Source organism: Meles meles, chromosome 16 (assembly GCF_922984935.1).
Source record: "Meles meles chromosome 16, mMelMel3.1 paternal haplotype, whole genome shotgun sequence".
In the NCBI taxonomy this organism is placed as follows: domain Eukaryota; kingdom Metazoa; phylum Chordata; class Mammalia; order Carnivora; family Mustelidae; genus Meles; species Meles meles.
Genome location: NC_060081.1, coordinates 73,405,875 through 73,420,592, shown reverse-complemented (window position 1 = coordinate 73,420,592; position 14,718 = coordinate 73,405,875). Strand labels below are relative to the sequence as shown.

The following is a 14,718-nucleotide window of genomic DNA, read 5'->3' as shown; positions in this document are numbered from 1 at the left end:
AGTAATTGATAGAAAGAGTCATTTTTCATTGACTGCTCCGTTCCCACTCTGCCGAGCACGTTACAGCGGCCCTGAACAGTGGACAACGCAATAATGCTCTTTTTACAACCGAGAAAACTAAGGCCCAGAGATAGTAAATCACTTGGGGGCACCTGGTGGCTCAGTTGGTTAAGCATCTGACTTCCGTGATGATCTTGGGGCCCTGGGGTCAAGCCTCATGTGGGGCTCCCCACTCATCGGGGAGTCTGCCTCTCCCTCCGTCCCTCCCCCACTCAGGCATGTGCTCTCTCTCTCATATAAATAAAATCTAAATCTCTCATATAAATAAAATCTAAAAAAAATTTTTAAACTTATATTGGAACCATTTGTTCCAAGTTATAGAGCTATGACTTGACCAGTTCTGTCTTAGATATTTTTGAATATTCTTTAGGCTGCCTTATTCCTCAATGAGTGTCTCTGGTGAAAACATCACACATTTTAGTTCTTTGTACACTTTTTATAAGCCCAGCCCCTCAAGTTAAATATATTTACCATATTGATTGGTTGATTGATTGATTGATTGATTGATTTAGCATCCATAAGCTTGTCAGGCATGCCTACTTCTTTTTTTTTTTAAGAGTTTATTTATTTATTGGACAGAGATCACAAGTAGGCAGAGAGGGAGGGAGAGAGAGAGAGGGAAGCAGGCTCCCCGCCGAGCAGAGAGCCCGATGCGGGGCTCAATTCCAGGACCCTGGGATCATGACCTGAGCTGAAGGCAGAGGCTTAACCCACTGAGCCACCCAGGCACCCCGGGCATGCATACCTCTTGTGGGTGAACTTTACCAGATGCAGTATTTTCCTTACAACTTTGAGAGGAAAGTAGCATGGATGTGTCGACTTCTTAGGTGGTAAAACTGAGGTCCAAAGTCATAGGTTCACCACCAAGCAGGCAATGCCAAGATTCACCATCCCGTCCAACTTCCCCATTCCATCTGCAGCCTGGGACTCATGCCCCTAACAGAGCAGGGAGACAGCAGCTGGGGGGCCTCACACCTTTCCAATATGGGAAGTGGTTTGACATGAAGCAGAAATGAGCGCAGTAGGAGTAGGGCTCCGCCAAACCTGTTCATTCTACCCCAGCAACCAGTGTATTTCTTTTAAGACTAGAATCACTGATGGTTTTATGAGTGCTTTCATGAATAATTCACGCATTCACAATGTCCAAATAGCAAAACAAAATATAGGACGGTATACCTTGAGATGCCTCTCTCCCAGCCTGTGGAGTTCCCTTCCTGGTCTGTACGGGTAACTGCTTCCTTCCTTCCTTCCTTCCTTCCTTCCTTCCTTCCTTCCTTTCGTTCTTTCTTTCTTTCCTAATTCTTCTTTCTTTTTAGTTTACTTTTACTCTTACCGGGGTGTCCCCAGTAGCACACCCTGAGGCAAGGATTAGAGAGCAAGTAGCTTCTTCGGGAGGTGACCGCAGGAGAGGACTGCAGTGGGATGGGTGGAGAAGACAGGAGAGAAAGCGCTGGTACGGAGTGTGTTACCAGCATAGTCACCACCCGAGGCATCTGGCCCAGACTCCTGCTGGGAGCCCCGGGGGAGGCAGGAGGGAACTGATGCCTCGGAGGGATGCACTGTGGGGCAAGGGAGCTGAGGTATTTATTCACCCACGCCCAGCTTTTGCTGACTGAAAGCCACTCCTGAGGTGGCAGGAAGAGATGACCAGCCCACGTCTTTCCGGCTCCTGCTCAGGTGGGCAAAGGGGACGCTGGCCAACAGAGAAAACCCTCGGGAAAATAATGCAGGTACTGAGAGCCGGAAACCAGGCCGGCGGGCACCAAGGTGACAAGGGCGAGGGGATCCGGGTGGGGCACCAGCAGCGATTGCTACGCTCTAGCCTTCCGGGGTCTCTTTATACAAACATAAGCAAATAGGAATATGCTCCTCCGCTATCCTCTTCCCTTTGCTTCCCTTGCTTTTTTCACTTAATATATTCAGAGCATCTTACCATAGGAGTATATAGATCGCTCATTCTGTCTTCTCTTTCACGCAGTGTGCCATTACGTGGCTTTACCACAATTTATTCAGCAGGTGACCTGTAGACAGACACTTGGGGTGTGTCCTGGCTTTTGCACCACCCAAGTGCTGCAGTGAATAATCTTGCCTAGGGGTCGTTTTGTGACTGTGCCTGTGTCGTGGGAGGGTCAGTTCCCAGAAGCCCGCCAGGGGTTGGTCGGGCACACAGCCACCCTGTTAGAAGCCACAGCCCCAGACTCCCTTGCAGCGACATGGGACCACATGACTTAATTCTGGCGAAGGGGACACAACCAAGAAGTGGCGTGCGCACACACACACACACACACACACACACACACACACACACACACTCTGGGTTACTCTATCAAAGGCAGCTGCTTGCCTTCCTCTTCCTCTTTGCTCCTTCCCGTGGACCAGATCCCAGATGTGAGTGCTCGCCTTGAGAGAGACACTCCAGGGGACGGTACAGGAATAAGCCAGGAGTTGGGTTCCTGGGTGATCTCTCGGAGCACCGTCCCCCAGAAATAACCTCCTGTTTTATCTGTCACTTTTATTTGGTCTCTGTTAAAAAATCTCAAAGCAGGGGCGCCTGGGTGGCTCAGGGGATTGGGCCGCTGCCTTCAGCTCAGGTCATGATCTCGGGGTCCTGGGATCGAGCCCTGCATTGGGCTCTCTGCTCAGCGGGGAGCCTGCTCCCCCCTCTCTCTCTGCCTGCCTCTGCCTACTTGTGATCTCTCTCTCTGTCAAATAAATAAAATCTTAAAAAAAATAAAATAAAATAAATAAATCTCAAAGCACTAGCCTAACTAAACACAGGATCACACGAAGGCTGCATGATAGTACGGCTGAACACCGAGTGTTCCAAACACGGCCCCCTTCTGTCTGTTTCACGGATTCAGCCCAGCATGCCCAGCACGACGCGGGCATTGAAGTCGACCACATTTATAAATAACTGTTATTATATTTCACAGTTTTCAAAACTAGTGTGGTGTCATGGGAGTAGGTGGATGATTCAGTAGTAATTATCAGTGATAGTCTTCATTATTTACTTAGTTTGTCGATCCCTTTAATACATTCCCTTTTATTATTTTATTTTTTTATTATTTTATTTATTGATTTATTTTTTAGAGAGAAGGAGCTTGCGAGCAGGGGGTTGGAGGGACAGAGGGAGAGAGGATCTCAAGCAGGCCCCACGCTCAGCACAGAGCCCAACACAGGGCTCGATCTCACGATCCTGAGATCAAGACTCAAGCCAAAACCAAGAGTCTGTCAATTAACAGACTGAGACACCCAGGTGTGCCACATTCCCTTTCAGTGCTCAGGCAAACCAGCTGACGTAGGTAGGATTATTATCCTCATTGCACAGACTGAGGCACCAGAGGTTAAGAGACTTGCTCAAAGCACATGTGTGTGGCGAGCGGGACTCTGGTGAGATCCACGCAGAATGTGTTCTAACCCAGCCGCCAGCATGGGGCGAGCGTCTGTGAGTGTCCACTGTTCTCACTGTCAGAGTCGTTACCTGGCCAGTGTTGCTGCTTCTCAGGTGAGGAGAGGGGAAGTGACCTTCACCTTTGTCAGACCAAGCCTGGGCTCTGCCTCTGGATGTGTCCGTGGTTGAACGGGGATAGAGGGGAAAGGAGAAGCAGGGAAGGGTTGAAGGGGTCCCACTTGCCATGCAAGACCCTTGCGTCCCCTTCCCACGCCTCCCCTACCTTCCTGCCAGCATTCCGCCCACCTCCAGCCGGACTGAGGGTCCTCAAAAGGGCCATCCCTTTGCCTCTTGGTCTTGGCACAAGCTGTCCCTTCTGCCTGAAACCCTCTTCGCCTCCCTTCTCCAGCTTCCCAAGACCTACTCGTCCCATCCATCCGGGGTTACGAACCCGCCTGCTGCAGGAAGCTTTCCCCGACCGTCACGTGACCCTTTCCCACACGGTGTGTTGTACCTGCCTCTTGACTTACACTCCCTCCTCGTCCCTCTGTGACTTCCTTCAAGGCTTGCCGTTGCACTCCTAGAGGTGAGCGACCTCACAACCGGATGGAACCCAATTCATGTTTGCTAAACAGATGAATGGCCCCAGAGCAAAAGCCCTAATAGACAATGTCAGAGTCAGGGAGACTGTGTGGCCCAAGACACAGAACCCCTCACAGAACCCGCGGGTGATGGTTGGTCTGGGTGATTCTGGCGTTGTCATAAAGGGATCGGAAATTCCCGTTTCCTAGGACCACTGAGGACCACGGACAAGCCCAGTTCTGCCACACCCTCCCCCAGGTCTAGAAGCTTAGTTCCTTCTTCTGGGACCACATTCCTTCAGAGTTCAGGACTACCAAACCAGTAGCAGCCAGCAGGTGGACGGGAGGCTGTTTTCTCTGTAAATAAAGGGCGCTGATCCGTGCTGATGCGCACACAGTATCCTCCAGGAATTCATCTCAGCGTTTCATATTCTAATCCGGCAAGGGGAGGGGCTGGGGTGTGGGAGCAGAAAGGAGAGAAGAGGAAGTGAGCACCTGGGTAGTGGTTATTAACATTTTCAATGAAGACCGTGCCCTAGTGACTTTTTAACGAGTTCCTTTTTTCTTTTTTTTTTTTCCATTCTCATTTTAAAAGTCAGGGATGCTGATGGGAACCTAAGTTGATACAGTCACATCAGAAAATAGTTTGGGGAGTCCCTAGGAAAGTTGGGGGGAAAGACGGGGGCGAGCCTGTGCTATGACCCGTCTAGTCCTCCTCCCCCACGCGCTGCTCGTCTCACACTTACCGTCTCACACTTACTGCTCACGAGAGTCGAGAGTCCAGAGTCGAGAGTCGGGGTGGCGGTGGAGGGGGGGGCTCTTGTTAAAATGCAGATTCTGGGCGTAAAGCAGCTTATACATAAGAACCACGAAAGCTGTGTAGGAATGTTCACAGCGATGTTGCTCATAATTACAAAATGGAAACTACCCTTTGGCAGCGAAGGTATATAATGTGGTAAATTCGTGTGGAGCTTACGCGAGAGTGAAAATCTGCGGCAGTTACCAGGGTGCCTCTCACAAACTTAAAGAAGCGATGGAAGGAATAGTAGGCATGCGGTTCCAAAAGCGGCAAAACTAAGCAACATTATTTAGGCGACAAAACTACTGTCGTTCTTTTTTAATTGAAATATCATTGATGCACAGTGATCAAACTGTTTTTAAGTAAGAATTGCACAAAATTCGAGCTAGTGGAAAAAGGTGGCAGAAGGCAGGAGAACCTAATGGATGGGAACATGGGAAGAGTTGCTTTGGTACTAAGAATGTTCTAGACCTTAAGTTGTTGGTGGTGTTTGTTTTAGTTCATAAATTGCACATTTGGGTTTTATACACTCTTGGAGTGTGCCAAATTTTATGATTTGAAACTAACTTAAGAGAGTGCCAAAAAGTGTATATCAAGGTATCATTCAGACAACTTCTGTCCTGTCCCCAGGAATAATTCATGTTACCAGTCCCCCATCTCCTCTGCATTCACGTGTGTCTGTATATCTGTGTGCCTGGGTCTGTCTGTGTGTGTTAAATTTCATAGAGAGATGCTGTTATATATGTATGTTTTTACTATGCTATTGTGTGTATGTATATATGTATGCATGTGAAACGCATACATAACCACAATAACATAATTTGTATACTGTTCTTTCCTTTGAATATTTCACTTAATATTTTTTTAAAAGATTTTATTTATTTATTTGACAGAGAGAGAGATCACAAGTAGGCAGAGAGGCAGGCAGGGGGCGGAGAGGGGGGAGCAGGTTCCCCGCTGAGCTGAGAGCCCAAGTTGGGGCTCCATCCCAGGACCCTGAGATCATGACCTGAGCTGAAGGTAGAGGCTTAACCCACTGAGCTACCAGGCACCCTTCACTTAACGTATCTTAAAGAACATTCCATATCAGTGCACAAGGAAATACATTATTCTCCATTATGGTCATACAGAACGTATTCCATTGTATGGCAGAACCATAATTGAGTTATTTTAATTATTGCTTTTTTTTAAGATTTTTATTTATTTATTTGACAGACAGATCACCAATAGTCCTGAGAGGAAGGCAGAGAGAGAGAGAGGAGGAAGCAGGCTCCCCACTGAGCAGAGAACCCCATGCGGGGCTCCAATCCCAGGACCCTGAGATCATGACCTGAGCCGAAGGTAGAGGCTTAACCCACTGAGCTACCAGGCACCCTTCACTTAACGTATCTTTTTTTTTTTTTAATATTTTATTTATTTGACAGAGAGAAATCACAACTAGGCAGAGAGGCAGGCAGAGAGAGAGGAGGAAGCAGGCTCCCTGCGGAGCAGAGAGCCTGATGTGGGGCTCGATCCCAGGACCCTGGGATCATGACCCGAGCCGAAGGCAGAGGCTTTAACCCACTGAGCCACCCAGGTGCCCCCACTTAACGTATCTTGAAGAACATTCCATATCAGTGCACAAGGAAATACATTATTCTCCATTATGGTCATACAGAACGTATTCCATTGTATGACAGAACCATAATTGAGTTATTTTAATTATTGCTTTTTTTAAGATTTTTATTTATTTATTTGACAGACAGATCACAAATAGAGAGGAAGGCAGAGAGAGAGGAGGAAGCAGGCTCCCTGCTGAGCAGAGAACCCGATGCGGGGCTCGATCCCAAGACCCTGAGACCATGACCTGAACCGAAGGCAGAGGCTTTAACCCACTGAGCCACCCAGGCCCCCCTAATTATTGGGTTTTTTTTTAACTATTTAACTTATTAACTGTCAAGCAGTGTGGGAATTCATTCCGTTTTTGTTTTTGTTTTTTTTTTAAAAAGGAGATAACACTAAGGATTACGTCTTCTTACACAGACATTTCCAGGCTCTCCAGTCCTTCCTCCTTCAAGCCACTGCCCGGCCGCCATCTTGCTCAACACACAGCCAGTGTGTATCCCTCCAGCACCTTTTGTTTTCTGGATTTTCACTTTCACCATTGAAAGCCTATGTGGATTTGAGTAGGTGTTTGATTCTGTCCATGTGGAACTTGGTCTTTCTTCAGTGCGGTGTACCTGGAGCTCTAACCGTGCATGTGTACAGAAGTCTGGATGATTGCTTTTGTTTGCTGCCTGGTAGTCCACGGTATGGCTAAACCACAGTTTAACCTGGCCAGTCCCCTCTTGTTGGGCAGTTAGCCTATTTCTCAATGGTGTTTTGTTTTGTTTTGTTTACGATGAGAGTGGTGTCGCCACGGACATCCTTGGACGGGCTCCCTTGTGCCCATGGGCAGATGTTTCCCTCGAGCCCAGATGGAAGGCAGAATTGAGAGATCGCTGGCAGGGCACATTTAAGAGGGGATTGCCGTGGGGCGCCTGGGTGGCTCAGTGGGTTAAAGCCTCTGCCTTCGGCTCAGGTCAGGATCCCAGGGTCCCGGGATCGAGCCCCACATTGGGTTCTCTGCTCAGCGGGGAGCCTGCTTCCTCCTCTCTCTCTGCCTGCCTCTCGGCCTACTTGTGATCTCTGTCTGTCACATAAATAAATAAAATCTTTAAAAAAAAAAACAAAAACACAAAAAAAGAGGGGATTGCCGAACTGCCCCCTGCCCTGGCTATAAACATTCGCGCTCCCACCGGCCATGCATTAGGAGACCAGACTCCCTGCGCGCTTGCTCACAGCAGATGTTACCAGCATTCTTAATTTTTATTGATCTGATAAGAGTGGAAAGAGAGGAATTTATGGTTATTTAATATTCATTCCCTCATAGTTAGTAAGGCTGAATACCTCTTCATGGGTTGGTTGCCCAGAATCTGCTTTTAACAACATCACCAGGTCATTCTTCCACACATGAAGGTCTGAGAGGCAGTGAAATCACAATCCGCGCCTTAACAAGGTCCCCAGGTGATCGGACGCTCATGTTAAATTTTGAGACATGCTGGAGTCAGAATCTGCATTTAACAAGGTCCCCAGGTGATTCTCCTGAGCAGTCAGTGTGAGAAGTGCGGTGTGGGGAGGAGGAATCGGAGCACAGCATTGCGCGCTTTTTCGCTCATACGGGTGTGTTTCATCTTCCCTGTTCAGACAAGATAAAAAGGGTATTTCAATTTATTTTAACTTGCATTTCTTTCATCATAAGTGAGCTCAGACTATTTTTTTTCAACTTTTTACAAGGCTTTTTTTTTTTTTCTGGGAACCAACTGATCACTGATGCTTCTTACTTTGCTTCAAACATGCCAGAGCTGAGCTTCTTAGAGCCTTTGCTTATTACCGCGCCCAGAAATGCTCTCTCTCTGGCTCTTCCCATGGCTGCCTATTACATCAGGTTTTATTTTTTTTTTTTTAAGATTTTTAATTTATTTATTTGACAGACAGAGATCACAGGTAGGCAGAGAGGCAGGCAGAGAGAGAGGAGGAAGCAGGCTCCCCGCTGAGCGGAGAGCCCGATGCGGGGCTCGATCCCAGGACCCTGAGATCATGACCTGAGCCGAAGGCAGCGGCTTAATCCACTGAGCCACCCAGGCGCCCCTTACATCAGGTTTTAGCTCAGAGGTCACTTCCACCCAAACTCAGCTACTCTCCCCTGTACCACCCGGTCACTCTCAGTTCACATCACCCCATGTCATCTTGATTGATCCATCCGTATCTGAAATGAGCTCATGGCCTCACTCATTCATTCCTCCATTCGTTCTCTGGCTGCCCGGCTGGGTCTTGTCTGTCTCGCATTATCAATCTGTACTGCACACCTGGTACAGAGCCAGGCGATAGTGTGAGCTCAAAAAACTACCAGTTGAACAAATAAATTCCTGGCAGAGAAAGAAGTCAGCTTTGCTCCTGTCTGCCTTTACACCCTCTTTGGGAGTCATTTATACCTGGATAAACATTTATTCATTCATTCATTCCTATATCCATAGCAGAGAAAGTTAGCAGAAAGGACAGAAGTCAGATGAGCAATGCCTTTTTCTCTTAAAAAAGAAAGCCATTACTTGAGCAATATTCAATGAGTCCCTTTGAATTCCTCATTTAATATATATATATTGGGGCTCCTGGGCGACTCAATTGGTTAAGCGTCCATCCAGCTCTTGATTTCTGCTTGGGTCATGATCTCAAGGGTGTGAGATCGAGCCCCACGTCGGGCTCTGTGCTGGGTGCGGAGCCTGCCTAAGCTTCTTTCTCTTCCTCACCCCTCCCCAACTCCCCTCCCCACCCCCCCGGGCTCGTGCTCTCTCTAAAAAAATAATACAGGTATCCTGAAACTGGCACGAAAGCATAGAAAATCTGCAACTCAGAAGGGTTGGGTGAAATCAACATGGGCTTGTTTGCTTCCAATTTATTTCCATGGACAACAATATCTGTGCCTAGTTAATTGGAATCACCAATTCTGAATGAGTGTGAGCTATTATTATACATGGTAACTATTATAGTAAACTAATACATGTGCTCTGTTATTACGAATAGTCATGGTTGACACTTAGAGAGTACAGCCTTGGCACTAGACATTGTTCTTTGTCCTTTGCATCAAGAAACTCTGTTCATCCCTGTAACCATCCTAGCTATATTAGCGTTGCCATTTTATTGATGACAAAACGTGAGTACACAGCAGTGACATGTGACCACATGGTCACAAAGCCAGGATTTCAACTCACACTGGCCCTAGAGTATATGTTATTTACATTTTACTGCCACTCAGTCTTTATAATGCTTTATAAAGAGATCTAGAGGGATAAGGAGAATCTCGTATAATTCAGAGGTGCACCGTGTATCTCTTGGCAAAAGACTTGAGTTATCAAAATTACAGAGTTTCCATTTTTCCTTTAAAAAGGACAAGCGTTGAAAATCTGACCTTCTCTTGAAAGGGACTACCTAATAAGCATTAAAAAAAAAAAAATCAGGGGTGCCTGGGTGGCTCAGTTGGTAAAGCGACTGCCTTTGGTTCAGGTCATGATCCCGGAGTCCCAGGATCAAGTCCCGCATCAGGCTCCCGGCTCTGCAAGGAGTCTGCTTCTCCCTCTAACCTTCTCCCCTCTCAAGCTCGCTGTCTATCTCTCTCTCTCTCAAATGGATAAATAAAATCTTTTAAAAAAAAATCAGGATGAAGATGATACATAAAAAATGAGAAAGTAACTCATTTCTAGAGAAACATCCTGTGGTAAAAATATCTTGAAAAGCATGTTTGGCCATGGTTTTCCTTGCTCTGTGATTTTGATGCTGAAGGACAATGAAAAGGAGGCACCTGGAAAAACCTCATTCTGCATGTTTAAACTTAGCAACAGAATTTTCTGATATGTTGAAACACTGTCCAAATACAGTGCATTTGAAATCCATCTGTTAAAGACATTAGTGATGCCTCCTCTTCAGTTTAATTGGCAAAAGCCCCAGGTCGATTATCAGGGAAGATGAAAACTTACGAGCTGGAGTTCAAAAAACAACTTGTGTAATTGGTGAATGGGATTGGAGGAAAATCGTGACTTATCATAGCCAATGAAAGATACCCTTCTTTCACTTAGATCTCTAATCTATGAGTCACATATACATAATATAATATATTAAATAATTTTATATATTTTATATATTACACGTAATATATAAAAATTTTTATATTTTCTATATAAAATGTTATATATTACATGTAATATATAAAATAACTTTTATGTTATATATATTTCCATATTTTTTATTTTTTATTTTTTAGTAAGCTCTATGCCCATTGTGGGGCTTGAATTCACAGCCCATAGATCAAGAAGCTCATTCTCTACTGACTGAGCCAGCCACGCACCCCTATATATATATATAAATACATACATATCTATATATTATATATTAAATATGTAATATATATTAAATATATACATTATAATATATATTAAATATATACATATTTAGTATTTTTATATTTATATATAAATATTAAATATATACATATAAATATTAAATATATACATATTTATATATTATATGTTAAATATATATATTTTAAAGATTTTATTTATTTATTTGAAAGACAGAGATCACAAGTATGCAGAGAGGCAAGCAGAGAGAGAGAGGAAGGGAAGCAGGCGCCCTGCTGAGCAGAGAGCCCCGATGCGGGGGCTCAATCCCAGGACAGTGAGACCACGACCTGAGCCGAAGGCAGAGGCTTAACCCACTGAGCCACCCAGGCACCCCGCTGTCCTTATTTTTGTGAAAAACAATTTTTGGTTTGTTTTTTGCTGAAGCCATACATGCAGGGAAAATGCAAATCAAGACCATAGTGAAATGTCATGGTATATTAATTGTATATTAATTCGACATCTGTATATTAAGACATCTGATAATACCGAGTATAGGAAAGGATGTGGCCCCACAGTATTTCTTACTTTGCTGGTGGGAATGTACATTGGTGCCACCAGTTTGGTGTCATCTCTTAAACAGTCACCTACAATCCGAAAATGTGTACATTCAGTTAACCTCTGACACCTTCTAGGGGGATCATAGATCATACCCACACGATTCGGAAAGACCGGGCTACAATCCAGGTGCCCATCGACAGGAGGACAGATGAATAAACTACTATTTTCACATGATAGAATATAACACATCCGTCAGACGAACAACAGTGACAGCAATTTGGATGATTTTAGCAATATAATAAATGAGGGGGGATTCCTAGAAAATTACATACCCTTTTTAAGCTTTTTAAAAATTAAAATTGTGTTTTGTCTTTGGGGGTTTTTTAGAAGGTTTTATTTATTTATTTGAGACAGAGCATACAAGCAGGGGGAACAGCAGACGAAGAGAAGCAGGTTCCCTGCAGAGCAGGGAGCCCCATGTGGGGCTCCATCCCAGAATCCCGGGACCATGACCTGAGCCTACGGTGGATGCTTAACGGACTGAGCCACCCAGGTGCTCCTAAAATTGTGTTTTTGAAGATGACATGTAGATGCAAAAGAGCTTGCTGAAAAGATGAAGCAAAGGAGTGAAGTATGTGGGGTTTAGGCTGATGGCTGTAGGAGAGAGACGTAGGTTATGGTTATGCTCCCAGCTTTGGGAGGTGGGTTCCCCGGTATTAGATCCTAAGAAGCCTGGAAACAAACAAGCAGCCAAACAAACATAGCCAGCAACAGATCAGTAATGACCAGGTGTCATGTACCAAGGGTTAATCCAACTGTGTGCACCTGAGCTGACAAAACGCTATATAACTATTAAGTATATAGACACACGTACACACCTCAGGCGGTATAAAGGGTATCAGGTATCTCCCATCTTCTGGCTGGGTTCGCTTCCCCGGGGGCACCCACTGTTCCAGCTTATCCAGTGTCCTCATGAGACTTTCCACAAGACAGGATAAACATAAGCACAGACCTATGTTCTCAAACGGCTTTCTTACATGTGTCGATTACACGCACATCCCGAAGAAAAGTTTAATAAAAGTTTCTTTAAAAACAAGAAGGAGGGGCTCTAAAATTTAACGTGGGGCCACTTAGCTGGCTCAGTGGATAGAGCCTGCGGCCCTTGATCTCCTGGGGCTGACTTCAGGCCCCACGTTGTGGGGTAGGGAGTACTTTTCTAAAAAGTCGTCAGTAAATACATAAATATATAATGAAATAATTTAACCTTAAGAGACATCACCAGGCGTTACACAACCATCCCTAAAATCCATTCACCGTGTGAAATGGAAGAAAAACAGCTGAGTTTCTGGAAAATGTAAACATTGTCTTCTCGCAGGTCCTGCCCTAGCCCCACAAAAGGCAAGTTACAGTGGCTGTTGAACCCCAAGGGGCCGCCCAAGCCACAGGTCAAAGGTCAGCAAGGACACTGTTAGATACGCGGACTCACAGGCCTCTGCCCCCCAAGGATTCAGACCGGAACCTGGGTCTTTTCTAGCAAGGGGCCCCCACGTGATTCGCAGGTTTGGATAAGCTGAGGGCATAGCCCCGCCTTAAGCAACTCCCCAGTTTGTAGAAAGTAAACACCTGAGGGATGTAGGTGGCTTCCATGCTCCCTGTTGGATGTCGTTCACCTGGTGTAAGGAGGGTCCCCCTCGGGTCTCATCAAGGTACCAGCCAGTCTGAGCATGAACGCCAATTAGCTCAACCACCTCCCCCCAGGACCACGCCTCAGTCACCTGTGGGGCGGGCCCACGCCCCTGCTGGCCGCGAGGCTTCTTGTGCGTGTGGTCCTAGACCTGGAGCTCCCGAGTAACCGCGCGCGAGGGATGGGGTGCGGTTTGGGGGCGCCTTATAGAAATGCAGATTACTGGGCTCTGCCGCCTGAAGCCAAAACTTTCGGAACCTGCGTTTTTAATGGGCTCCTCAGTAAAGTGGTTCATCTGCCCTTGGGAGACTCTCTGGCCTCATTTAAATTTTAAATACGAAGATGGTGGAGGTCGTGCTTCTCAACCTTGGCTGCACATCAGAATAACCTGGGGAGCTTTAAAAAAAAAAAAAACCACCAATGCCCAGGTTTCCGCCCAGACTAATTAAGTCAGAATCTTAAAAACTCGGCCTGTGCAGCGGCCGCGGCTGTGGCATCGCCTGGGAGCTCGTTAGAAATACCGAAGCTCAGGCCCCACCCCAGACCCACTGAGTCAGAATCTGCATTTTAACGAGATCCCCAGTGAATCGAGCGCACATGAAAGTTGGAGGCGAGCTGTGCTTCTGAAATTTTAATGGGCAAACGAATCACCTGGGGATCTCGTTAAAATGCAGACACGGTTTCTCAAACTTTAATGTGTATGCGAATCACCTGGGGAGCTTGTTAAAATGCAGATTCTGATTCAGCGGGTCTGGGGTGGAGCCCGAGAGTCTGCATTCCTAACGAGCTCTCGGGTGGTGTGGGCTGCAGGGGCGCGAACCACTCTTCCCCCGGACCCCCGAGGTCTTGGCTCCGGGCCAATCAGCCGTCAGGGTTCTTGATAAATCGCCCCGCTCGGCAGAGGAGCAGAATTGCCAGGACATGCGCGCTCCAGCCGGGGGAGCGGGGGCGTAATTTCCGAACTCCGGGAAGCGGTTGTGGGAGGCAGGCCACTCGCAGCGCCTCGCCGGGGGCCGCGCTCTGCTCGCCATGTCGCGGCGCAAGCAGGCCAAGCCTCAGCACCTCAACTCCAAGGAGCCGCAGCCCGCGCGCCGCGAGTTCGCCGAGGCTGGCCCCGGGGTGGCGGGGGTCCCGGGTGAGTAGCGCCGCGGACGCCCCGCCTGGCCGCTGCCGGCAGTTTCTCGGACGCTCGGGGGGACCCGCGCGGGTGCGGGGCTCCGGGCGTGGAAGGGCGGGGGAAGCCTCCACCTCCACCTCGATGCTAGGTCTGGGACCTCCGCGCCCTCGCCCAGCGCCTTTGTAAGTTACACCTCCTTGTAAATTCTCCCTCTTCGGATAAACTGTGCCGCTCCCCGCAAACGCTGGTAAACCGCGGCTTTTCACCCAAACACGCTGGGAGGATGCTCCGAGACCCCTTCGGAGGGCCCTCTTCGGGGAGCGCCGGCGCCCGGGTCCCCGACCTCCTTGGTGCTGGCCTGGGGCGGCGCGCCTGGAAGGTGGGCGTCCGGAGACCCGCGTCCGGGACTGGGAGGGGGCGGGGGGGGGGAACGTCTGAGTTTCCGCCGGGCCCTGGAGCTAGGTGCTGGGGAGGGCAACAGCGATGAGCAAGCAGACAGAATTCGGGTTCTTCTCGAGTTTATGGCTGAGTGGGGTCGAGAAAGACGGCCCTGGAGACAGAAGCGGGAGGCGTAAGGTGCGTTAGGGCTGAGCGGCGGAAGCAAAACCTCACCAAG

The 14,718-nt window shown here is 47.5% G+C and overlaps 1 protein-coding gene across 2 annotated transcripts in view; it reads left to right on the top strand.

The window, feature by feature from the left end:
- Window positions 1–14,718, top strand: part of ZFP64 (ZFP64 zinc finger protein) — an 86,051-nt gene that overhangs the window by 51,992 nt on the left and 19,341 nt on the right. Inside the window, exon 1 of one of the 2 annotated variants that reach the window (XM_045981544.1) lies at window positions 13,988–14,120. The exons of the other annotated variant lie outside the window; for it this stretch is intronic. Within the exon in view, the coding sequence (XP_045837500.1) occupies window positions 14,015–14,120 (106 nt within the window). The 5' untranslated portion in view covers window positions 13,988–14,014. Of the gene's footprint in view, window positions 1–13,987; window positions 14,121–14,718 lie in introns of those variants that run through there. 2 annotated transcript variants of the gene reach the window in all.